Genomic DNA, 27,704 nt, shown 5'->3' on the forward strand with positions numbered 1-27,704 from the left:
AAATACTGATTCATGCAGGAATCAAATTGTATTGTTTCTTATGCTGATTGATGGCAAAAAGCACTGAACATTTCCACCATATTTCCTACTGTGATGTTTAAAAATGATGTGGTTTATCATCAATTTTCACTCATACTCTTATGTCAAATTTTATCATTTGTTAGCTTGGTGAGTTGTCACATAAGAATATTTGCACAATGGAAATAAGCAAATGGATGGATCTGGAGGGTATCATCCTGAGTGAGGTAACCCAATCACAAAAGAACACACCTGATATGCACTCACTGATAAGTGGATATTAGCCCAGAAGCTCAGAATACCCAAGATACAATTTGCAGAACACACATCAAACTCAAGAAGAAGGAAGACCAAAGTGTGGACACTTCGATTCTTCTTAGAAGGGAGAACAAAATAAACATGGAAGGAGTTACAGAGACAAAGTTCAGAGCAGAGACTGAAGGCATGACCATCCAGAAACTGCCCCACCTGGGTGTTCATCCCATAAACAACTACCAAACCCAGACATTATTGCATATAACAACAAGAGCTTGCTGACAGGAGACAGATATAGCTGTCTCCTGAGGGACTCTTCCAGTGCCTGACTAGTACAGAAGTGTATGCTCACAGTCATCCATTAGACAGAGCACAGGGTCCCCAATGAAGGAGTTAGAGAAAGTGCCCAAGGAGCTGAAGGGGTTTGCAGCCCTCTAGGAGGAGCAACAATATGAACTAACCACTACCCCCAGAGTTCCCTGGAACTAAACCACCAATCAAAGAAAACACATAGTGGGACTCATGGCTCTAGCTGCATATGTAGATGAGGATGGCATAGTTGGTTATCAATGGGAGGAGAGGCCCTTGGTCCTGTGAAGGCTCTATGCCCCAGTGTAGGGGCCAGGAAGCAGGAGTGGGTGGGTTGGTGAGTAGGTGGGAGGCGGGTGGGGATAGGGGATTTTCAGAGGAGAAACCAGGAAAGGGGTTAACATTTGAAATGTAAATAAAAAAAACTAATTAAAAAAAAAAGAATATGGCAAAGGACGTAAAACACACAAGTCCAAATTCTCATGATAACTCTCACATATAGCTACTTTAGGAACTACAGATAATTCCCATTGTGCCTCTCAATCTTGAAAGAAAGTATGTTTCTTTTGATGTTTTTGTTTGTTTAGTTTGTTGTTTGTTTTTCTTTGTATTATTTTTAAAATTAGATTGCAAAGGAGTACGATTTAGGCAATATTTCCAAATTAACAGAAAGAATTACACAACTATATTTTATATGAATAAAGGAAACTTTCAGACTTTCAAATTTGATAGACATGACAGAGTCACAATGCATTTACATTATAATCTGCTAATTCATCTTTACAAATGAGGGTGTCATCTATCTTGGATATGCACAATAGGTCTATATTATCATTCAAAGATCACTCAAATTGAGTATATGGGTACGTATTTGTGCATATACACAGAAGCAAGCTACTGTCCTCATTTAAACCTCAGTAATTATTTTCAACACATTTATTAATTTTACGAACGTCTCAAAGAATGAAAAATTTTACATAGAAAAAATTCTAAATGACAGCAGTCATCTGTAATACAAATTCCTTTTTTCTGGGAATGTAACACTGATGATACTTAGAAGCAAGTGATTGCTATGTCTGAACATTAAGCATCAGAAACTACAGTTCTAGCTTTAGCACCGAGAAAGTGAACTGAGAATGGTGTACCGCTCATTAATGACTTTGCTAGTTAAAGCTGCGATTGACTTTGCTAAATATCATTTGCAATGGCACCGTTCCATATTCTATTTCCTAGTCCTGCGGGTTCCCAAGGGCCTCATTACATTTAATATACTATAAATGCTATCTGTGAAAAAGCTGTTTAAAAGGACAGATTTCATTTACAAAATGTTAATGGGCTTCTTCTCTAGACTCACTATAACTTTTAATTCCCATCTTTCTGTTTTATTCACATGACATAGGAAGCATGTGCCATTTGCAAGTTGTTACTTTTTGCTGAGCTCAGAGAAGTGCAGAAGATACTTTTGCTATAAGAAAACAGGTAAATATAGACAGATTTGTCATTACATGTTTCTTATATCCAAAGGAGCTCAATTGCAAAGGAACTCAATGGATATGCAGACGCATGTATAAAGTGATGAAGCTTTAGTTTATTTTTGTTTCAGTGTTCATATTAAAATGCATTTCGTTATATTCTAGCTGAGATTTCACTATTTCAGCTTAGGTTATATTATTATCTCCTTAACAGAAGCAATCTAATATCAGTGTATGAAATGCCAGTATATGACTGGCAATAAATATCAAGGTATTCTCTAAATCAGTCAAATATTCTTTCCTTCAGTAAAGAATAAAATGGCTTTCAAAATCAAATTTTGTTGATAATATAAATGTAAATGTAATAAGTGTTAAAAATTCAAAGCAGTAACACTAAACGGCTATAGATACTGCACAAACAATGTGATGCACATTTAAGTGAAGAAAATACAGGACAGTCCAGAGAGAAACCCATCCATAGATGCTAGTTAGCATCATGTTTGAAAGCAGGATCTCATCAAAACTGTAGATCAACAGGATATGAATTCAGGCATGACCCCCTCCCCAGTTTTATTATGTAAGACTTACAGCCTTCTCTTCTCTCCTCGCCTCATTTGTTCAATATATTTCTTTACATTTCCTTCAATATGGATATTTGGCAATGTAAAAAATTTGTGGGTGGAGCCTTGTTTGTGGATAGCCCTGGAGCTAATTATATTTGATGTTAATTCTGTTCTCCTGTGAGTGTTTGTGAACAAGGACTGAGTTAGCACTCAGCTGATTTCCTGTAAACCTGGTTTCCACCTTAATTTGTAAAATAAAGGAGAGCTGATGATTGAGCAGATAAAATAGAAGGTGGAGAGGAAGGTAAAGAGAGACAAGAAGGAGAAAATGGGAGAAAGAGGGGACACAGAGGAAGAGGAAGAAGTTCTAAGGGTTTTCATAGATGTGAAGATGGTAGTGTAGTGGAGATCTGCCCAATCTAGCACAGCATATATACATATTAATGGAGTCGTGTTTTCATTGCTGGAGCATATTTGGATTGGAGATTTACTGCAACAGAGCCTGATCAATTCAGTAACTTAAAGTATTTTTTAAAAAGACTTACTGAATTAATTCTAAATGATTTACGATCATTGTCATAACATACTTCTATGCTAATGTTCATATGATTACAGCATCTAGTTGGTGCATAATAAACACTGTATACCGTCTACTCTGTTTCTCACACATAGACAATTATTTTTTATGTATGGTTTATCTTATTTTAAAAAAACATCAACCAACAAAATTATATTTCCAGGAAAGTTTGACACAAATAATAAACATCTTCATGGCTAAAAAGCTTTAGTAAAATTATAAGACTGTGTTATGATTTGAATATGAAATGTGGATCACAAGCTCATTTGTCAATACATAGGTTAGCTGATGGGAGACTGTGGAACCTTCAAGAGGTGAGTCCTCGGATAAAGAAGTGGGTCAATGAGTGGTGTGCCTCTGAAAAGTTATGAATGGCATCTGGTTTCTCTTTCAGCTTCCTCCCCACTAAGAAGGGACAGTAGTTTTGACTCTAACACCACTCCAACAGTATTCACACGGGCAATCATGTGGCAGAAACCCTCTAAAGCCAGGAGGAAAACTAAATCGTTCCTCACTGAAATTGTTACATGATGTGCTTGTTCATAGGGACGAGGAAAGTAAATAATAAAGACAGTTTCACTGAAACTGGTTTTGCAGTTCTTCTTTTTCAGTTTATCAGAATAGATTTCTTTCTGTAACTCCTTCTATGGGTATTTTGTTCCCCATTCTAAGAAGGAGCGAAGTTTCCACACTTTGGTCTTCCTTCTTCTTGAGTTTGATGTGGTTTGCAAATTGTATCTTGGGTATCCTGAGCCTCTGGGCTAACATCCACTTATCAGGGAGTGCCTATCATGTGTGTTCTTTTGTGATTGGGTTACCTCACTCAGGATGATACCCTCCAGATCCATCCATTTGCCTAAGAATTTCATAAATTCATTGTTTTTAATAGCTGAGTAGTACTCCATTGTGTAAATGTACCACATTTTCTGTATCCATTCCTCTGTTGAGGGACATCTGAGTTCTTTCCAGCTTCTGTCTATTATAAATAAGGCTGCTATGAACATAGTGGAGCATGTGTCCTTCTTACCAGTTGGAACATCTTCTGGATATATGCCCAGGAGTGGAGCAGAGACTAAAGGAATGGCCAGCTAGAGACTGCCTCATCTGGGGATCCATCCCATAAACAACCACCAAAACTAGACACTATTGTGGATGCCAACAAGAGCTTGCTGACAGGAGCCTGATATAACTGTCTCCTAAGAGGCTCTGCTAGTGCTTGACAAATACAGAAGTGGATGCTCACAATTATCCATTGGATGGAGCACAGGTTCACCAATGAAGGAGCTAGAAAAAGTACCCAAGGAGCTGCAGGGGTTTGCAACCCTCTAGGAGGAACAACAATATGAAATAACCAGTAACCCCAGAGTTCCCTGGGACTAAACCACCAACCAAAACAAACAAACAAACAAACAAACAAAATTCACATGGTGGGACTCATGGCTCCAGCTGCATATGTAGCAGAGGATGGCCTAGTTGGTCATCAATGGGAGGAGAGGCCCTTAGTCCTGTGAAGGTTTTATGCCCCAGTATAGGGGAATGCCAGGGCTAGGAAGTGGGAGTGGCTGGGTTGGGGAGCAGGGGGAGGAGGTAGGCAATAGGGGATTTTCGGAGGGGAAACTAGGAACGGCGATAACATTTAAAATGTAAATTAAGAAAATATCTTAAAAAAAAGAAAAGAATAGATTTCTTTAGGAACCTTTACATACGAAGCAAGGTACACAACCTCCTTCTGTACTACTTATTCGGCAGTCCAGAATAGTACTGCAAATAACATCGCTCACTGCTTTAAGCTACTTCCTGTAATTGCACAGACATGTTCACACGAAACTATAACAACAATTAAAAGAAGAGCTAACTCTCAGAGAACCTTGAACCCAGGAATAAATAAGTTTCTGATTGAGAAGCAAATTTGTCCTCCACCCATTTTCAGTAAGGCAACAAGGGAGTACATACTGAGAATAAATCATCAGCTTGCTCACATGTTGTCAAGAGCAGCAAAGATCTAATAGTTTAAATATTAATTATAATATTGAAGAGTCACTGCAGAAAGATTTGCAGTTTCATAAAACAGTCTCGAAGCCCGCGGCACCTTATGAAAATGTAGTTCACAGGAGGATGAGTATCGCTTTCTCTAAGACTAAGGCTAATTTCTGGGGAAAGCAGAAATTACGCAGTAGCAGAAACATGTGAGTTTTGTAGCCCAAGGGATGTGGATGAAAGCTATCTTTTTCACTATCGACATGAACTTGAGAAACCAACTCGATCACTTTTTCCTTTTTCCTTATTCACTCATTTAATTTCTACGATTTATTTGTTTTATGCATGTGAAAGCTCTGTCTTCATACACACAAGAAGAGGGAATTATATACTATGACAAACATGAGCCACTGTGGAGGTGCTGGGAAATGAACACAGGACCTCAGGAAGAGCAACCATTGCTTTTAACCACTAAGCTATCTCCCAGCCCTTACTTTTTTTGTTTTCTTTAATACAAACGTTGACATCATATAAACATTGCAAGAGAAAGTTTAAAAAAAATACATGCATATTTGAGCTGGCACTTTTTTAAAATACAAGACCGGAAATAGCATCATAAGGAGGGTCTTGATAGGAATCACCTTCCTTGCCCTAATACATTAACGATTTAATTATTTAATTAAATGTAAAAGGTGCAGGAAGTAATTTTCCATTTTAACAGAGTGAATAAGACACAGTAGCAAGACTCAGCTGGAGCTGGGTTGCTATAGGGAAAGAGTCCTGCCAGTCTGGCCTGGGCATTTCAGGCTGCAAGAGCCCCTGGGGAATTTTAACAATTCCTTATGCTAAGTAAGGGTAAGTGTGTTAAAACTAAAAGTAAAAGTACTAGTGCTTTTCCATGTCACACTATAGATTGAACCAGTTTTAAAGTTTTTACTTTACATTTACGGGTGTTTTGACTGTGTATATGTTTGTACACCGTATGGATTCCTTGTGGCCAAGGTGGACTGAAACTTGAGTTACTTACTGTTGTGAGTGACCTTATAGTGCTTGAAATCTAATCGAAATCCTCTGGGAATAGCTGGGAGTGGTGGTGCATGCCTTTAATCCCAGCACTTGGGAGGCAGAGGCAGGCGGATTTCTGAGTTCGAGGCCAGCTTGGTCTACAGAGTGAGTTCCAGGACAGCCAGGGCTATACAGAGAAACCCTGTCTCATAAAACAAACAAACAAACAAACAAACAAAAAACCCAACCAACCAACCAAACAAACAAAAAATTAAATAAATAAATAAATAAATAAATAAATAAATAAATGAATAAATAAATAAATAAAAGAAATCCTCTGGGAGCTCAGCCAATGCTGTAAACCACCAAGGCTTCTCTCTAGTTTTACGACATTCTGTATTAAAACATGCTACTCTTTTGGAAGTTAATCCCTCTCTTTGGAAGTAATTTTCATAGACTTGACTGCAAATTAATTTTAAATCCATATTATTTTTTTCCTACCTCATAGCAGGATAAATTCTTATTTGCATTTTGTTTCCAAGGATGTAACAAGCATTTAGTAAACATGAATGCAGATACATGATCAATTTACCAATTATCCTCTTGGATAAATTGAACAGTTTTGTCATGAATAAAAGCATAGAAGGATATGGCTGTCGGCTTCCATACATGTTCATAACCAACAAAATAATATGTGATTATAAAACTATGAAAATGTATTGTAATTTCAAAGATTAAAATAATGATCATAAATTTAAGGGTAAATCTTTAAGCAGTACAGTGTAAATTGCATAAGACTTACATTTGCCAGGTGAGCTAGCTCTATCTCCAAAAATGAGTCAGTTGTTTTAGGTTCAGGCCTGATTGTGACCACGATGACTTTAGAATTGACGACAGTGTAATTTCTGAAACAGAATAATAAGGATTAAAAGGTGAAATCATTGATACAAACTTTGATTCATGCTGCTCTGTATCTGTGGAGATGTCAGTAAGTAAGACATCCCCAGTAGAAGCACAGACATAGGCATAGTATTCACCAAAAGATACAATTTACTCTTCTGAACAAGCCTTCTCAGAGAGGAGGAGTTCTGGGAAGAACTCAAGGCATTTAATCATGTTATATGCAGACAAGAGGAAAGCAACAACACTGGCAAGTTTCCAAGTCCCTAAGTCCAATTCACTCACAGGAAGGAATAGACCATGAATTGAAATGTCAGGCAATCTCTGAATGAGTATAATTCGTTTATCTCAAGGAAGACCTCACAGCATTATTCTCCAGAAGACCAAATATTCTTCTTGCCAAGTGCTGTCTTGGCTTTTTTTTTTAACTTCCCCAAACTGTGTGACGAAAAATTGGCATATGATATAAGATGAAAGCATGCAGAATTTTTAATGCAATGTTTGCGATCTGTAAAACATGTCTCTCCTGGAAGACTTTTCTAGGGGACACTCACTCACAAAAACACTCTATGCAATCATATACATAATTGGAAAATTGTCAAGAAACGTAAACATATAATTAAATAAATAGTGTATAGATTTTATCTAAACAATTTAAATGGTATAGATTACTCATTCTTTATAAGTTTTTAAAATTGACAGTCTTCAATATTTTGAAAAAATAAATGTATTTATGTTTCATTGATGGTTTGAAATAATAATGTGTCTGTAAGTCCTTCCATGGGTATTTTGTTCCCTATTCTAAGGAGAAATGAAGTATCCACGTGTTGGTCTTCCTTCTTCTTGATTTTCTTCTGTTTTGCAAATTGTATCTTGGGTATCCTAAGTTTCTGAGCTAATATCCACTTATCAGTGAGGGCATATCAAGTGAGTTTGGAGCTGAGATGAAAGGGTGTACTATCCAGAGATTGCCTCACCTGGGGATCCATCCTATAATCAGCCACCAAATGTAGACACTATTGAATATGCCAGCAAGATTTTGCTGAAAGGACCCTGATATAGCTTTCTCTTGTGAGGCTATGCCAGTGCCTCACAATACAGAAGTGGATGGAACACAGGGCCTCCAATGGAGGAGCTAGAGAAAGTACCCAAGGAGCTGAAGGGATCTGCAGCCCTATAGGTGGAACAACAATATGAACTAACCGGTACCCCCAGAGCTCATGTCTCTAGCTGCATATGTAGCAGAAGATGGACTTGTTGGCCATCATTTGGGCAGAGAGGCCCCTTTGTATTGCAAACTTTATATGCCCCAGTACAGGGGAATGCCAGGGCCAACAAGTGGGAGTGGGTGGGAGGGGATCAGGGGTGGGGAGGGTATAGGGGACTTTTGGGATAGCATTTGAAATGTAAATGAAGACAATATCTAATAAAAAATTGAAAAAAATTTTAAAAAGAAATAATAATGTGATGTCCTGATAGGCGGATCCTATTTTAGAAAATTTATATTCATATAAATATCAAGAAGGAGTTCATATTTTTAAAAAGTCATGTTTATTTTTCAAGATATTATTTAAAACTCATCAAACCTAACCATATATACTTTGATGCTTCTGTATACTATTATGTTAATACTATCATCCATCAAATCCAATAACTTCTCTCTTCTCCTAAGCAGTGCCCCTGCATGCCATTGCAGGGGATTCCACCTTTACCATGAGAAGCAGAGATGTGCTACTTTTGTAAATTTCACTTTCTTATCATATAGCAGGAGCTCTACAGGAAGATCATCAGAGTCAACGAGACTCTTGGGGGATCTCAGAAACTGAGCCACCAGCCAAAGAGCATACATGGGCTGGACTAAGGCCCCTGGCACGTGTGTGTGTGAGTGTGTGTGTGTCCCAGATGTACAGCTCAGTCTTCATGTGGGTACCTCAACAACTGGAATGAGGGCTATCCCTAAAACTGTTATCTGTCTGTGGAATCCCTACCCCTAACTTGGCTGCTATGTCTGGCGTCAGTGAGAGAGGATACTCACTAATCATGTAGAGATTTGATGGGCCAAGTTAGGAGAATATGAGTGGAAGGTGGGGTGGGGAAGGAGAAGGGGAGGTGGGATGGGAAGAGGAACTGTGTGAGGGGGTACAAGGAAGGGGGCAGCAATTGGGATGCAATTGAATAAATAAATTGATTAATGAAAAAAATCAGATTTTTCCTATTTGTGGTAAGTTTTCTTTCTGTGATGCTATATGATACAGAATTTCATCACAAATGAATGCTAGACTATTCCATAGCAGAGGAACTAGAATTACCCTTTATACGAAATACTATTTTAACCTATTTCTCCTACATTTATTACTGTCAAACATTGAATCTTTAAATATTCGTAAATGCTCAAGGTGGTATTCACCATGGTAGAAAATAATGCGAGAAAAAACAAAAACAAAAACATATTATAATACATTTTTAATGTAATGGATCAGTTTGTTTAATTGGGCCTTGGCCTATTGGAAAATCAGACTCATTTAATACATAGTTCAGTTGGTAGATATCTTGAGTTATGGGTAATTTAAAACCATGCACCATGCTTAAGGATTGGGATTATTTTTTTATTAGATACTTTCTTTATTTACATTTCAAATGTTATCCCCTTTCCTATTTTCCTCTTCAAAAATCCCCTATTCTCTTCCCCTGCACACCAACATACCCACTCCAGCTTCCTGGCCCTGGGATTCCCCTATACTGGGGCACAGCATATTTTATTTTCCTGCTGGGGAAAGTGAATGCAAACACAGAGAGATGATAAATTATCACTTGTTTCATTTAACATATCAATTCAAGGCAAAGTGCATAGGAAAGGATTTAAAAATTAACTGATAAATGTGAAGATGCTCCGGATGCCATTTTTCCCGCTTTGTGGGTAAAAGTTACCATGGGCCAGTGTGATCGATTCATCAAATTCCTTTATTCTTGTTCTGCTTAGAATAACCCTTCCTATTATTAAAAAAAGCACAAAGCCTGATCATTAAATTTCTGCTAGGTATTTTCCCAATAGGTGTTTGCATCATTTTTGTTCTATGTAAGTAACTGAACAAGTGACAAATCACTATCCTATGTATGATGTTTATGGTTTCTCATGCATTTGAAAACAGGAATGATTATCAGTGGCAAAGAAAGCGAAGATGAACCCTCCGCTGCCCCCATACAGAGCATTAGGTGAGTCAGGTTCCTCAGTCACTCAGGTGATGGTCTGCTGTGAAAGAGCCCCAGAGAAGGGTATCTGTGTTACAGCTTTGTTGCAGTCAGAATAATATAGTATATTTGGAATTTATTTGAAAAAAAAATGTGTGTGTCAAGTTCTGTTTATGGGTATACCTGTCTCATTTATATGCTCATTCCCTTGCTCAATACATCACATAGGAACGTGCATTAACGTTTACTCTAGCATCCAGCAGACCTACATGCTTCCTTCCATAGGATTCTAAACTCAAGAAGGTAAGTATGATTACTGCCATTTACATCTTCATTACATCTTGCATGTTTCCATGATCAAAACACATTTGAATATTTTGTGCAACAGCCCTCCCAAATGAAAACAAACTTTTTATTAAGTTAATTTATACTGTAATGCCAGTATCATAGTAAAATGTCTAATAAAGAAAAAAATGCAAACGTACATTGTGCAACGGCTCCCTTTATTTTTTTAATAAAATGTATATATTGCAAAGTTCGCTTTAATTTATTCCATCAATTCATTATCATTTGCATAAGTGACTGGCTGGCTCCTGATGTGCCATGTCAGGCTCTTTGAGCTCCTAATGCTTCCTGGCTGGTTGCACAGTGGCATACACTGCTAAGGAAGCACATCTCACAGCCAAGTGGGTTTCATGACTAAAGTAATATCGCTCTGCTCTGTCCTTGAGATTTGCACTGGTATTCACCAAAAGGTGATTCAACTTCTTCACAAAGACAGCAAAAATGTGATTGAAACGCTGTGCGTATATATATATTAGATATTTTCAATATGATATGCGTACACTGAAAGTAGAAGAATGGAAAACATTACAAAACTGTAACCAAAAGAAAGGAGTCTTAGCTATGGTAATGCCAGATCAAGTAGCCATATGGTTGAAAAATATCATAAGAGTAAGAAGAATGCCAAATAAAGACAAAAGACTCAATTCACCAGTAAAATATGGCAATCATAAATGCACGTGCTCCTCCGAGCAGAAGGCACAAATACACAAGGCAAATATTGAAAGAACTATAGAGCGAAGTAGATAGTAATCAAACCTCTCACACTCCATTTGAATAACGTCCAGAAAAAGATGAAAAAGGAACAAGCTTATATGACTAGCATGTAGACCAACTGTTCCTAACAGACATAAACAGAACACTCATGGCTACTTCAGAAGAGCACAGATTTTCTAAATGTTCATTGAGAATTCTCCATGATAAACTACCCATGAGGGACTATTACTGGTCATAATAAAATGGAAAAAAGAATTAAATCATACCAACAGCTAAACATGTAAAACAAGACATTTCTCAGGTATGTAAAAAGTTAATGCATGCTCAGACAACTAGCAAGTTACGGATTAATCACAAGAGATACTACAAAATTATTTAAGGCAAATAAAAATAATATACAAACCAAACTTATGAGAATCAGTGAGAAAAGTATGAAGAGTTAATTTTAAAATTGTAAACAGAAGACAAGAAAAATCTCAAAGAAAAAATTCACAAAATTACAACTCAAGGAAATAAAAATTAAAATAAATGTTAGAATAGGATTGGCTATATGTTAGTATGTAATGTAATATATATATATATGCGTGTGTGTATATATATATATATATAGGAAAAATATAACTGAAAAGATAAAAATCAACAAAACTAATAGATATATTCTATAATATTAACATAACTTGCAAGCGCTTCACTGTATATATTTTTAAAAGGAATGGTCTCTAAGTGGAAAAAGCTTAAATCAAGGAGGAATTATTTCATCTGGCCACAGAAAAATGATGTCCATAATTTCTATGAGAAGTTAATTCAATGCCAATAAATAATACATCCTGGACCAAATAGGTCAATATTTAGATATGTGTATTCTTCAAAGACTAAATCATAGAGAAATCAAAATCTGCAAAGACTTATGGTTATATGTATATACGTTTATATATGTTATAGATGTATTATATATATATATATATATATATATATATATATATATATGAAGCTAGTAAGGATATTTGATTAGAAATAATAATTTGTAAGCCATATCAACTACAAAATCTCAAGACCACATGGCGGCACTGTAGAAACTTAGAACATTAAAAAAGCAAAACAACAGAAACAAACAAAAACCTAACACCAATTCTTAAACTATTTCATAAAGTTGAAGGAGACAGAGATAGTGGTGCCTCTTTGTTTCAATAAAGAGACTCTGGAGACCAGTAAGATCACAGGTGGAGATGGTTAATATTTATGAGGTCAAATTTTCCATGGATTTTTACCCTCAAAATTTTAATGTAGTATTAAAAACAGTTGGAGGGGACAGCCCAGAATGATACGAAAAAGTACATCAAGTGCTGATTGACAGTTATTGAAATTCCTGTAGTCAGTTTTCATTTTTACAATTATCATTCATGTAGGTTCAAAGATGACAACTTTACGAATTGGTTTATATAAGGTCCCCAATTTAGAGGAACCAAAACACAATACGAGATTTGATATAGTCTGGTAACCAAAGGACTTCATCAGGATGTTATAAATATATGTATTGATAAGATTAAAATCAGGGCTGAAGAGATAGCTCCGCAGTTAAGATCACTGGATGCTCTAGCAGAAGACCAAGGTTCAATAGAAGCACCTACAAGGTGACTCACAACCATCTGTAACTCTAGTCCCAGGGTATCCAAAGCTTTCTTCTGCCTTCCACAACAAGTACCATGCACACACATGGTACACAGCCATGCATGCAGGGAAATCATGCATGCATACACAATAGAAAAAGATAAGTGATTCTTGAAATATAAACTAAGTTAAAATTAAATGATAGGTGACTTAATTAATAGTTACAAATTGGATATTCAAATTTGGAGGCTGCGGTCTTGGTGGAGTGGGTGATAGACTGGATCTCAAGTTTGGCTTTCTAACAGGAATTTAGAATCTCAAAAATGATAAAGGTTGAGGATGCAAGTTCCATTTTAAACGGCTTGGCTAAATGAAACCTAGACTTTAATGCATAAGGTAATACTACATTATTTTATACCGTTAGTCACGTCAATTTAATACCAAGGATAATGTTAATATGAAATGTCTCCATGATGGAACAAAGGAAGCTTAGGAATCTCATAGAATGAAAACATTGCTTTGCGCACCTAGAATGAAAAGGGTGGTTTCATAGTTTAGTAATTGAGACTATGCAACATTCATTCCCAAGGAAGCTAACTGTTCAGGATCTTTTCTAAATGTCTGGGGGTAAACGTTTTCACCTTGTGTTCCTTTTATTTCCACTAATATTTAGATAATTTATTTTCCCACTTATGTTTAATTCCTTTTCTCAAAGATAATTGTCCATGAGCTGGGAAAACACTGTAGCTGTTTATTTTTCTGTGTTCTTAACTGCTGGCATTTTATTTATTTCATGTAGTGATTTTAAATGTATGACTTTATTACACAAACCCACGTGCATGTGTTTGTCTGCACGTGGGTTTGTGCAGGCGAGCTCAATGGCTTTAGAGACCAAGAGAAGGCAACAGAACCTCAGATCTTGACAATTGTGTGCCACCAGACTTCAGTGCTGATAATCAAGAACTCCAGTCCTTGAAAGAGTAATATGCTTTCTTAGCAGCTAAGCTGTTTCTCCAGCCTTTGCTAACACTTTAATACCACAATGGAATTTAATAAAATAATATCAATAAACTTTACTAAAATGGAATTTAATAAAATTTCAGTTAGACTCCCTTTGCCCTCTCACACATTTATATCAACATTAAAAAACATTAAACACATAATTTCGTTTCTCTATACCTTACCACTCTTTGTATACTCAGAAGTAAGGCATATTCCTTACAAAACCTGAAACCCAATCAATGAAATGATTGTTTATAACTGTCTGTAGAATCTGTGGCTTGGTGCATGCTTGGATATACTATTCATTTTTCTTAGACATAAGTTTCTTAAAATAATTCTTTAGAGGTAGAATTGCTACATTAAGGAAAATAAAGTTCTCAGTTTCTTGACATTGCCAAATTGGTGTCTAAAAATATAACAGCATGACCTGAACTTTCCACAGCAGTTTCTGAGATAGCCAGGATACAGACTTAGGAATTGCTGGATATGCCATAGCATCTATGTACAGCTCTGCCAGCTTCCTCAATTGACCCTGTGGGCTAGGCTAGCTGACTTAATTTTTCAGGCTCTCTCCTGGTCAGAAAATGGGGAAAATATGAAAAACTCAGGCCATGGTTGTACCAGACCAGACTGTCAAAACCAGGGCTATCCAAGACTGCCCATGTGTAGTCTTTGTCTTGTGGAACACACAAGAAGGGGAGATATGTTTTTGCTTTTTTTCCTCTTTGATTCAGAGCCCAGAGTGGTTCCAAGATTTCAATAATCTTACTCATGGATCTTGAATGGTAGAATTACAGTAGCCCACCACTACACCTAGTTGGGTCATCTAACTTTTAGTTGTAAGAAATTGTTTTAAAAATGAATGAAAGCGGGGTTCAGAGAACTGCACTTGTGTAATCTAGACAGAGGTAGAGCATATTTCGTTTACTTGAAGGAACAATTCAAATTATCTTAAATGTATCTTTTAATTATGAAAATAAGGTATTCATTGTCTGTATGTGTTTGTGTGTGTGTATGTGGTGTTTGTGTGTGTCGCGGTGTGTGTATCTCTGTGAATGTATCTCTGTGTGTGTGCATACATGCAATAGCATTCATGCAGAACTCAGGCATCAGTCTTCTGATACCATCATGGTGTTCTTGGGGTTCAAACTCAAGTCATCAAGATGGCTGATAGGCTGAGCTATCTCACTGGGCGTGAAAGGGGAAAGAGTCAAGTAGCAAAATAAAAATGAAAGATTGAAGAATGGTTGTAATACATATTGGGCCTCAAGATAAAAACTACCTAAGTAGTAGTAACTACTTAGTATTTCAACTTTATGCAGATTTAAAAAGAAATACGCAAATTTAACCTATGGTCTTAGGTGAAGAAAACTTCCTTAATGATGTTTCTTTGAAACAGTATATCTTGCCATCTTTCATAGTTCCTGGTTCTGTTTGAAAAGAATTATGCCAAAATACAAAATTCTGAGACCTTATCAGATTATTTAACATTTCTAGAAGAATTTTTCAAAAATGGAAAAACAACACGATGGGTACTTAGGGGATATGGGATGCATGCCAGATATTAAATAACCAAAAACAAACAGTCAAACAAGAAGCACAAACAAACAAACAAAAACCCTAAACACGAACATTTTTCCATTCAAAGAGCACTTCAGCAGGCATCTTAACCTGAGCTTTCTACTAACTTTTCTTCTAGATAATGAATGACACATAAGTGTCTGCTATAGTCACTTACTGAATAACTACACATAACGCATACCATGTCAACAATTTAATTTGACCTAATTTTACATATTTATGAGGAATAGGGGATGCTTCACTACAGATTCTATCTATAATGTTCCAACAGAATAATTGGCATATTGATCTCTTTAAAAACCAAGACTTTATTGAGAGGACATTCCAATGCCTGTCTTCCAGTTATTTTTCAATCTGCAAATTTATCACTGTCTATAGTCAATCAATTTGCGGTAATACAACATAACTGTTTCTCTATCTGCCTATGACTCCGTATCTGTCCCATACCTCTAATTCTTATCAAAGGTTACTAGCATCTTTGCTTTCCAGAAAACATAGTTACTTTCCACACTGTTTGAAGTTGAAAAGAACCTTCAAGACCAATTCCCTTATTTTACATATGAGAACACAGTAGCTTTCCCCAGGGTCTGTGTGAATTCATTTGTATCACAAGGGGTTATGAGGGAGCCTGCCTTCCAGATGTTCTCTGTTCTGTTCCTTTAATAGTTTATCATGGCCCTATTACTCTCTATTTATACATTTTTCTTTTCTACCTTCCTTCCTTCTTTCCTTCTTGCAAAAATGTCATATTCCTAGACAAATTTCCAGTTTTCTAGAACATAGATTCCCCAAACTTGGAACAATGAGTCTCCCACAGTAAAATATGAGAATATTTAATTGTATTATACAGACCACGATCAACCATGCAACTCTGCTGGACTTTCTAGGAAAAAACAACCAACCAACCATGCAAAGCACTCTATGGTTTTAGGTTGAATATTTGTTTTGTATACTAGGTAGACCGCAGAAGCAAAGAAAACAAAAATCACCCATGAAGAAGTTCTATTTAACATTGAGCAGAAGGCAGTTGAAGTAAATTACCGACTGACTAGAAAAGTTCTGGGAGCTTTTAAGATGTTCAAGAAAAACTAAAACAAGTCACCTGGTAGCATCTAGACAAGAATTCTTTAATGATAAATGTGACAAAATGAACTCCCTTTGAAAATAAGAATCTCATTTTACCTGGGCACTTTTTAGCCTCGAGAAACCTCTCTTTCTTTTGTCCTTTACAGGCAGGAATATATTTTATCTGTAGTGATATATATGAAGCCAGTGTAAAGGCTGAGAATAAACATACTAGTTTCAAAATATTTTCCCAGCAGAACACAACCCAACCCTAATCGATTCAAATTGACCAAGACTCAGTTCCATCCAGGGAAGGGCTTCTTCGGCTGGGAGACACCACGCATCAACATTCGCTTAATAACGAGCCCAGGGAATGTCTGCAAAGCACCATAGCTAGTGTTTCCGATCTTGTTAGGAGGCCATTTTCTGCCGGGTTAAGCTCTGCTTGTTTTTATTTCTTAGACCATTTGTTATGCCTCTGATAAAGCTGCACAGATCATTCACATGCTCCCCTCCTCAACAGCATAAGGCTTTATTTATGAGGCTATGCTGGAAGCGCTCAGAGCAAGGATGGCTGTGTTAACCAAAATGGAACTTGGTCTCAGTCCCCTAGAATGAGGTGCTGTCAGGAAGTAAGTCATTCCGAGTAATGAGATCTCTATGTAAATAGATGCAAATGATATTCCCCATGCACTTTAATAAAGCGGGTGAGACAATAGAACGCAGGGATGAATGTTGGTGGAATTATTAATTGAAGTCTTATATTTTTTAATATCTGAGAGGAAAGAAATAGGTGGATTTCTCCCCAAAATAGTCTCTAATTGAAGAGTATGTTTTTGTCTTAATGTGTCCTGTGTAATTGAAACTTTATTTTGAAGGAAACTGAGATCTTATGCAAATGAAATACAGAACCATGATCCCCAGCACCATGATATTTTCATTTCCTACGATGCCAGGGAAAAGTATTATTAAATACAAGAAAATGGAGAAGACAAATGAATTTTACAATGACCCATTCTATTAGAGGGTGGGATTTTTTTTTGTCGTTGTTTTTTTGTTTGTTTGTTTGTCTATTTTTCTTTCTAATCCTCGGGCAAGTCATGATTAGTAACAAAAAAATAGTAGAGCTTTAATCAGACACCAAAATTGTCTTTGGTGATTGCTTTGAAACACATAATATGCTAATAACCTATTCATTAAATTGCTTTATTCTGTTTTATTTAAAAAGCCCTTTATATTACCAAAGCTAGCTTGACTATTATATAGAATGAACTATAATTACATTTAAAAGAATTTAAAAGATTACAACAGCTTATTTCTTTGTAGCTTACCTCAAAGTAGGCAAAATTAAGTCTAAGTTTTTGTATAGGACCGCTCCAAGAACAAAAACAGATGATTCATCTAATTCTAGGAAGAATAAAATGGAAAGCTATTAGTGAAACCACATAAAAAAAATCCAACCATAGAAAACATTTATCCATTAATCACCAGCTTATTTCAGTACTTGCCTACATAAAGCCAGGTAGCAGAAATTTAGTTGTTCTTAACCATACGTAGGGTAAGTTAGCCACGCCACCTTGCTCAGGTAGTTTTAGAGGTAGTTTGTGATGGTGTTACATGAGGATCAATCTTTTCCCTGACCAGGCTGAGAGTAGAAACCTCCTCAGGTCCTCAGGTCCATTTAAAGGATTTACATTCCCAATGAAATCCCAATGAATTCCCATTGGGGGAAAAGAGCCATATATCTTCAGTAGCATTAAGTTAAAGCTCACCAAAGTGAGAACTAAGACCACAGTGCCTCTTCTGAAATTGCTATTAGAACTGATTTAACATTAGGAGAATTTACTACGACTACGTTTTTTGCTTTTTATTTTTGATTTTTTTTTTCCCTTACATGTGATACACCAAAATAAAATCTGGAAACAATAGTTCATCTTAAGTTGAGATAAACAAGTAACAACAACAACAAAAGGAGGTGAGAATAACAAGAAACATGACTTTGAATTGAAACTTCAGTCATATTTCAACATCTGAAGTTAAAGGGTAAGGCTATGACTTTATTTAAGGATGAATATGTTAAAGGAGAACTACGAACATACCAAGCTCAGGTCAATAGTGTATGGTTCTATTTTCACCCACTTTAATAAATGCTTTCCTTAAATAAATCTGTTTATTTAAAGAACAAGGACAAGTTGTCTACATTTACAAACTTAGATTACAAACATGTTTGGAAAGTATTTCTATATTATGTGGTATATGAAGAATTCTACTTTATGTTCACTAAGTGACCTTGTCAGAAACCTTTGATTCACAGCTCCTACTCGTTCTCATTATTACCTTTTGAAGACACAGGTGTGAAAATGCTTTTTGGAATCACCACGCGATCTTCTGAATTCCTTGCCCAATCTACCATTCCTTTCCGGCCTTTCATTGGGAAGTTGATGTCGGTTAGAACAGATGCAGCAGGAAGCTTCTGAATGCTAGCCACTGTTTGAAAAAGGAAGAATCCTGTCAGAGAAGCTTGCTTTAAATGTCACTGAAAGAAAATTCATCAAATAAAAGCTACGGATACTCAAAATTCAATTTTAAGGTAAACTTACATTTAGTAGAGAATTAAAACATACATATTTATTAGATAACATTGTCCTTTAAGCCTGGGAAATCTTTCATTCACCACTAGGTTTCTTTAGCTTTGACTAGGATTTTTATGATGATGGTCAATGGTTATGTGAGTGTCTTGAAGACACCAACAGAAACAGCCACACTGCTTGGTCATGCCCCTTCTCCATTGTAACTATTAGAAGCCCATACTGCACTTTATAGTAGGCTGAAATACTTAAAAATCTTCTTTTGTCTCCACAATATGTTTTCTTTACATAATTATCAGAATAACCCTGTTACGATTTTTAGATGGGTCCCGGGATGATATGGACAATAAAAGAAACATATTTTTGAGAGAATTGCCAGAATTTAAGTAACACAACACAATACCATGACCACGAAGACAACTTTGTACCAAGAAATATTAGATACATCAGGAGCAATGCAACCTTAAGACTTTTGTCCTAAAATTGCAAGAAATATAATAAAAATAAATAAATAGCTTATATATATTCATATTGGGAATTATGTTTTCACTATTAGAAATACATATTTATTTGATGTGTATGAGTGTTTTGCCTGCATGTATATCTGTGCACCATGTGTAAGCAGTGCCTGTGGAGGCCCAGAGAGAGTACTGCATCATAACCATCCATATGGTTGTTGATAACTGATCCAATGCAGCAGCAGGCAGTGGAGACTCCAGCCCCCTAGAAATACACATTTTATTCCATACTAAAACAAACATAAATGATATGTTTTTGGAGGTCTATGAAATAATAGTCTGTAAATTTATATTACATGTACCCATATTTATAATAATGTATAAGGGTTACAGTGATAAATATTTAAGCACATAAATTATATATATTTAAAATTAAGAAATACAATTTGTAAAATTTTCATAGGCTGTGCATATCCTATAGTAATGCTTCAAGTGGAAAAATAAGGGGAAACCTAAAAAGCTACCACAATAGAAAGGCCAAAGTGAAAACCATTAGGCTTTTTGTAAGTGGATTTTCCTTTAAAGGAACTTGTAATTTAAAACAAGAGAGGATGAAATTAAGATTTTAACAATATTAGTTGTATAAATATATTACTGAACCTCTGGCTTGGTTTCAAATTAAATTGGTTATGTATTATGGCAGTGCACCAGTGAAATTATACTTTATGAAAGCTCTTTGTGGCTATTATACACATCCATTATCAGCACAGGATGGAATTTCATTTGGCCCGCAATTTGACATATTAAAGCTTAAAAAGGATCCGCTAACTAAGTGTTGAAGGAAAAAAGGTACTGGATAAGACATAAATTGGTTACGGATATCAAATGCTATTTTTTTGTTGAATAACGGCTATAATTATTTTCGTTTCTTTTTAAAATTTTTTTAAAGCCAGTATGCTTTTTCTTTCCATAAATAACCCCATTCAAATGTGCTCAAGGCCACAAAACTGACTGTGTCTATAAAAACAGTCAACATGCTGGGAAACATGCATCCTTAACTCTTGAGTTACAATGTGTAAAATTACATTTAATGTCTTTGACCCAAACTTCAATTGCCTTGAAATTTAGAGATCATATAATTCACTAGTCTGTTGTAAAAGCTGACTAGAAGAAAAGAATGTTGTCTTTCCCATATTATTTTCTTCTCCTAAAGAAATTAAACATGAAGTAAATGTCTGGGCCCTCAAGTCTAATCATGTGTTTATTTCTATAAACATTGACCAGAAAACAAAATTAAACACAAAATAAGTTTTAAAGGAAGATATTTGTATCTATCAGATGTCATATTACCCTGGGTAAATGTTAGCTTGATAGCATATTCGTGAATATGTAATTTCATTTTGTGATACTAGCATTCATTTTGCCCCACAAAACTGAAGTCTTTCATTACAGATATGTTATTGGTTAAATATATATATAGAATAAATCGTTAGTGTTTAAACTCTGACTAGACAGAATAGATTATACTTGTTGATACAGTATAGAACAAAGGAATGTAAAAAGAAGTCAATACCACTAATTGGTACCCAAGTCTAAATTCCATTGTCTTCAGCATAAAGAGTACAGAAAACAAATTACTTATACTTATGACTCATTACTTATACTTAGGAATCCAGTTTACGTGTGTGTGTGTGTGTGTAAGTTATTCATTTTTGTTTAAATGGTATTCCATCTTTTAATGTATATACACAACCAAACTGAACTAATTGTTAAGTGCAATAAATCACAAAGATTAACTAGTTCTCACAGCAATGTTTTTCTTAAAATACAATGAGATATTCAATGAAGCCATTATACAAGATGACACTTCAATAGAGTGATGGAGTTTAATTTTTACCTTCTGAATTACCAATGTCTTTGATATTAATGTGTTCTGAATACCAGTGTATTTTAAATAAAGATTACTCCAAACGACTGAGGTGTATGTTTAAGGCTGACATTTTGGCTTCTTAGGAGCACTCAATGGTTATTGAGAAACATACTATGGCATAGCAAAAATAATTCAGAATTGTATTTTTTCCTCTTTTTAGGTTCTTGTGTATGACATTGGGATCAATCCAGTTCCCAAATCTTGTATATAACTTGGGAACTAGTTAGTCGTTAAGGAAATGGGACAAGCTTCTAGGCAGGTGAGATTCAACAAATGAATTTTTTAAACTACAAGTTAGTAAATATGTGAGTTTTACTGATAAAGAGGAAATCAAAGCATGCATGAATGGCTATGCTGCATCTCTGGAGTAAGTGGTTAATTAAATGCAGTCCGAGAAGCACACAGAAGGTGGAGAAGCTTTCCTCAAAAATAGCCTTTTACAGATAGATTATGGTTCTTAGATGAAAGATGATAGAATAGTGTGTTTCTGGATAAATAGTGTGCGTCTTCAAAGATCTAAGAAGTTCCCTGAATCGAGTGTAATGTGTTTTCATTGTAAACCTAGATTTGATTTCTCATGCAGTAAAACAAGTGACTCATCATGGTAACCATTGGAGTGAAGCCAGCAGACTGGGTTTTCATCATGCCTGTTATTTGCCAAGCTCTAAAATGATCAAGGTCCAATATATGTGCTTTTCTCTCATTTATAACTTTTTTTAATAGGATTGCATTTATTCTTTCCAGGTTTTATATATGCTTACAACATATCCACCTCCACTCTCTCCTTCCAAGTCTTCCCAACACCCATCAACACACACTTCTCCCCCACCCCGCCAAAAGCTTGTATCTATTTTTTCATTATCCTTCTTTCTAAAAATTTTGTTTAGCAGAAACTTGAGGAAATTTTTGTAGTAGAGAAGTCTAAAGCATAAAGTTTGAGCTTGCTTGCTTGTTTGCTTGCTTGCTTGCTTCTCTCCTCTCTCTCTCTCTCTCTCTCTCTCTCTCTCTCTCTCCCTCCCTCCCTCTCTCTCTCTCTCTCTCTCTCTCTCTCTCTTTCTTTCTTTCACTTATTTCATGATCCTTCCCTTTAAACAAAGCAGGAAATCATAAGGTTTTTATCCTACATCATTGTGGAAGTTAAGGAGAATGAAGACTGTTATTCATCATTGTAGTGAGTTTGTTCCACATACAAACTGGATATAGTAAATTTGATATATCATCTGAATTAAAGACAGAAATGCAAGGCATGAGGAAAGAAAAACCTTGAGAGCCAAAGGCACATGGATGAACATACCAAAGATGAGCAAAGGAACCAAATTAAGGCTAGTAAAGAATTTTTCATGTACATACCTGTTTTATTTAGCCTTGGACACCATTTTGCCCTGGACTCGGGTCCTGGGTGTTTCTCTGTGTACAGTTTGTGTAAGTATTAGGAGAATTCCCTATCCATCTCAAAACTCTCAGTTGAAGATAATTTTCAGTGTCTGGGAGGTACTTGTTTTTATAGCATCTAAAAGGCCCTGGGTCTAATGATTTAGAACATATAAACTGGATGTGATGGCACTTCCTTATAAATCTAGCATTAGGTAGGTGGGAGCTCTGGGATCAGAAATTCAAAATCATCCTGAACAACATATCAAGTCAGAGACTAACCTGGGCAACATGAAACCCTGTCTCAAAAAAACAAAACAACAACAAAAACAAAACAACAACAACAAAAATACAAAGCACAAGATTAGCAACAATGAAACCAAAAAAAAAAAAAAAAGCTATCAACAAAAACAAAACAACAACAACAAAAATACAAAGCACAAGATTAGCAACAATGAAACCAAAAAAAAAAAAAAAGCTATAATAAATATAAAGAGAAATACCTCATGAATTCAAAAAGCTATGTGGCCGAGTAAATGGTTATCTTCTCTGTGCCTTAATATCTTCTTCTGTAACATGGGCCCAACACTATAATTTCCTTGCTGGGCTATGAGAAAATGACCCAAGTATCTATCAATAGTAGTCTAGCCAGAACTACATCCAGAGAACAGGTGCTTCTATGATAGTGTTGGCTATTACTCTTGGAGCAAATTTTCATGTAATTTTTTCAAGAAAGCTACTACATGGTGGGTTGTGCATCATAACAAAGTATTTAACATTTACCGCAACATTATCTTTGGATTTCTTTGAGTGACCCAGACAAGAGATTATGTCTTGAGTGCTTTATATTAACTGCATTCATTTACCCAGAGTCAGGAACCACACTGCAAATAAACAGAACTCAAAATGTAGTGTTGAAATGTAGCACCCAGAGAGGCGAGTACAAGTCCTGTATACTCTGACTTGTTTACTTTACCCTTAACTTTTTTTTTCTCCGTTTTCTTTTTCTTTCATTCTTTCTCCCTCTGGTTTTCCTTTCTGATTGACTCTAGCAGAATGAACTTAAGTTTTTGTTTCCTTCCTTCCTTCCTTCCTTCCTTCCTTCCTTCCTTCCTTCCTTCCTTCCTTCCTTTTTTTTTTTTTTTTGGATTTTGGGGGGAATATAGATGATCGTTCAGGTTAAAAACCAACTGCTTCAATAAGGAGAATAAAAGCATCATGGACAACAAACTCAGAGGCAGCAAAGAGTCCTTCAGAAGCACTATGTTCAAGCATCATCCCAAGTGCTCAGTGCAATGAGTCACATTCTGGACCACTCATGAAAAATGATCAGAAGAAACACCCAGGGAAGGGAGCCTTGCAGCCACACACACAAAAAATTGTATGGGTATACAGAAGGTGTTTAAAGGCTGTCTTAAAAACAGCCTTTTTTATTGTGGGTTATTGTGTCAATGTTTCAGACATATTTGAAGTTCGCATCATTTTTCTTGTTCCTTCAAATGAAATAACTGCTTAGCATCAATATTGGAAAATTTTCCAGTTATCAAAATGGATTTACTTGTGGTAAATATCACTCAAGATTTTTTTAGGTGGTCATCTGTATAGCTTCTCTAGGAAGAGATTGGGGCTGGAGAATAAGACATCATGTTTTGGTATGGTAGGATATACCTATTGGTTTCCTTAGTATATTCTTAAAAAGTAGATTCACTGAGTGGCACTTCTGAAAATTTCAGAGGATTTAGCAGTAAAAAACTTGTAGTTTAGGTTGATATAGTCATGCTGACTCCTCAGCAAACACTGAGGATGTCTAAGAAGGGAGGAAAGACAGCTCTTTTCTGGCCGTATTGGTTAATTTAGGAGCTTGACACTTGGTATTCACTATTTAATTCATTCAACAAGTATTTTGTCAAACATCTCTTCGTTGCAAGACACTGTTTTTAACATGACACTTAGCAAGAAACCTTAGAAGTGATATCTCAATTACCCTAAAAATTATCTCAGGAGGCATTATTATTGTGGTTGTCTTCATTGCTATTATGAAGGTCTTTGTTTTACAAATAAGGAATCAGGATATGTTTGAGCTACTTCTCCAAGGTTGTAAGTAGTCTCATGAGGATTCAAATCCCAGTTTGTCTACTCAGATTTGTGCAGCCTGGTGCAGTTTGATTTTATCTAGCAAATGAACATCAAATGTAGTGTCTGCTTCATTGTTCTGTTTTTTCACTGAGAAGAAAAGACAGATTCAGGTTTTTGGTCTGAGGCAATAAAACACTCATGCCCATCAAATCAAACCTAGATGTCATTGAAGAACAATGGTTTTAAAAATACCATATGTAATTCCCTTTGCATGCACTCTGTTTATGTTCTAACATCTCCATGAAAAAAATCCTTTCTTAAAATTCTGCCACAGTAGTCTGCAGGAAACATTCAGATATTTCCATAAATAGAACTTTAATTGTTCACACCACCAACACTTCACTTTGGTATGCTGACATCATGGGATTCTTTCCCAAAGGTGGGGATTAGAATGTTGAAGGTCATAGAGAAAGGGAGAGATGGATAGGATGTGATGCTTATCTGTATCTTCCCTGTAAACAGCAGCAGTGGGCAGGACATGCTTCGGACCAGTGAGACTCATCCCTTTCATTACCACCACCTCCATTAGAGAGTTTAAGATGCCCAAGTCCAAGCTGGGCATGGTGGCGCATGCCTTTAATCCCAGCACTTGGGAGGCAGAGGCAGGTGGATTTCTGAGTTTGAGGCCAGTCTGGTCTACAATGTGAGTTCCAAGACAGCCAGGGCTATACAGAGAAACCCTGTCTTGATATAGCTGTCTCTTGTGAGACTATGCTGGGGCCTAGCAAACACAGAAGTGGATGATCACAGTCAGCTATTGGATGGATCACACGGCCCCCAATGGAGGAGCTAGAGAAATTACCCAAGGAGCTAAAGGGAACTGCAACCCTATAGGTGGAACAAACCAGTACCCCAGAGCTCTTGTCTCTACCTGCATATGTATCAAAGGATGGCCTAGTTGGCCATCACTGCAAACAGAGGCCCATTGGACTTGCAAACTTTATATGCCCCAGTACAGGGGAACCCCAGGGCCAAAAAGGGGGAGTGGGTGGGTAGGGGATTGGGGGGGTGGGTATGNGGGACTTTTGGGATAGCATTGAAAATGTAAACGAGGAAAATACCTAATAAAAAATAAATTAAAAGAAAAAGAAAAACAAAACAAAACAAACAAACAAACAAAAAGATGCCCAAGTCCTAGTGACACAATATACAAACTTAGATGAGAAACTTCCTTGCTCAAGTTCTCAATTTCTCTTGTTAGGGAAAACAAAAGAAAAGAAAAGAAAACAAAACCTTGGGTCAGTTAAATGTAGACAAACTAGATGAGGCCAAAAGTAAGTAACAATGTAGGACTTTTCTGAGTTCCTTCTTCAGCTTCTAAGTCTTAAATATTATGTATGATTCAACTATATAATTAACTATTTTTCATATTCCTTCCTGTATCAAAGCTTCACATTCTATTTTTCTTTCATTTTCCATTACCCATTTCAAATAAGGGATCTGACAATAGAATGTGTTTCTGATTTTAATTTTGTTTTTGTTTGTTTTGTTTGTTTAGGCATAGGCACTCATGGGGGAAACTCCTTCAACTTCTTAGCACATAATTCTCATTTCTTAAGCATTGAGGAAAGAGTCCAAGGCCATTCCTGTGAGCCGTGTACAAGTAGGAATATCTTCACCAGAAATAGGTAAATTATTGCCTGCAACAAATATGTCTGTCCCCTTTGCTTTATTTTGTGTCACTTAAAAACTAAAAAGATATTTTTCATATACTTTAAACAATTGGAAAAATCAAGAATAATTCTTCCTAGGATGTGATAATTAAATAAAATTAAAATATCAATGGCTGTAAATAAAGTTTGGTGGAACTCAGCAACACCTAGGATTTCTTTATGGCCATTCATTACTTTCAGGGCACAATGGCAGAATTGCATAGCTGCAACAGAGATGGTGATCCTGAAATTTTTACCAGCTAGGCATTTAGAAGAAATGGGTTAGCCACACTAATCTTGACACAATTTCGGGACATTCTGTTTTGGAATGATTTTTTTTTTTAAACAAGTAGAATAAAAAAAAATCACTTTAGAATGATCATTTACTGCACTGTTTATTGAAAACCCTTTCTGACTATGGTGTTTTTTTCCATATTACACATAACACAGTGGAGAAGATGCCCAATTATTATACTAATTTCTTTTCTATTTCAAGAACGTTATGTCTATGATCTTTTGGAAAACACACTCACAGATATTCATTTTCTTTATGCAGATACTTCAGAATTCTAATCCTACCTAATACAAAGTAAGATATGAGATGGAAAATTATTTTTGCATGTATACATAAGTAGTAAAACCAAATTAATTTAGAACATACTTTAGGTTAAAGTCTAATTCCAACCAGTGCAATTTCTATAGAGGGGGACAATTATAATTAACTGAGTATAAAACAATAAGGAGCTGGAAAATGACAGCATTGATGTTTCTCATACACTCCCTTATTTATTTGAAGCTGAAGGTTGCCTAAACCCAATCAGAAACAAGGCCAGAAGCTCCGAGGAGTTAGGGCTCAGCAATACCAAGCCCCTCAGATATTGACTCACACGTTACCTTAAGGAGCTAAAGGGATCTGCAACCCTATAGTTGGAACAACATGCTGAACTAACCAGTACCCCGGAGCTCTTGTCTCTAGCTGCATATGTATC

The 27,704-nt window shown here is 36.0% G+C and overlaps 1 protein-coding gene across 4 annotated transcripts in view; it reads right to left on the reverse strand.

Moving 5' to 3' along the window:
* Positions 1-27,704, reverse strand: part of Adgrb3 (adhesion G protein-coupled receptor B3) — a 724,234-nt gene that overhangs the window by 325,361 nt on the left and 371,169 nt on the right. For all 4 annotated transcript variants that reach the window (XM_021163961.2, XM_029468423.1, XM_029468446.1 and 1 more), the window contains 3 exons: positions 18,918-19,067; positions 17,912-17,987; positions 6,979-7,081 (listed from right to left, as the gene is read on the reverse strand). In XM_021163961.2, coding sequence (XP_021019620.1) covers positions 6,979-7,081; positions 17,912-17,987; positions 18,918-19,067 — 329 coding nt within the window. The remainder of the gene's footprint in view (positions 1-6,978; positions 7,082-17,911; positions 17,988-18,917; positions 19,068-27,704) is intronic.

This window comes from Mus caroli, chromosome 1 (assembly GCF_900094665.2).
Source record: "Mus caroli chromosome 1, CAROLI_EIJ_v1.1, whole genome shotgun sequence".
NCBI lineage: Eukaryota > Metazoa > Chordata > Mammalia > Rodentia > Muridae > Mus > Mus caroli.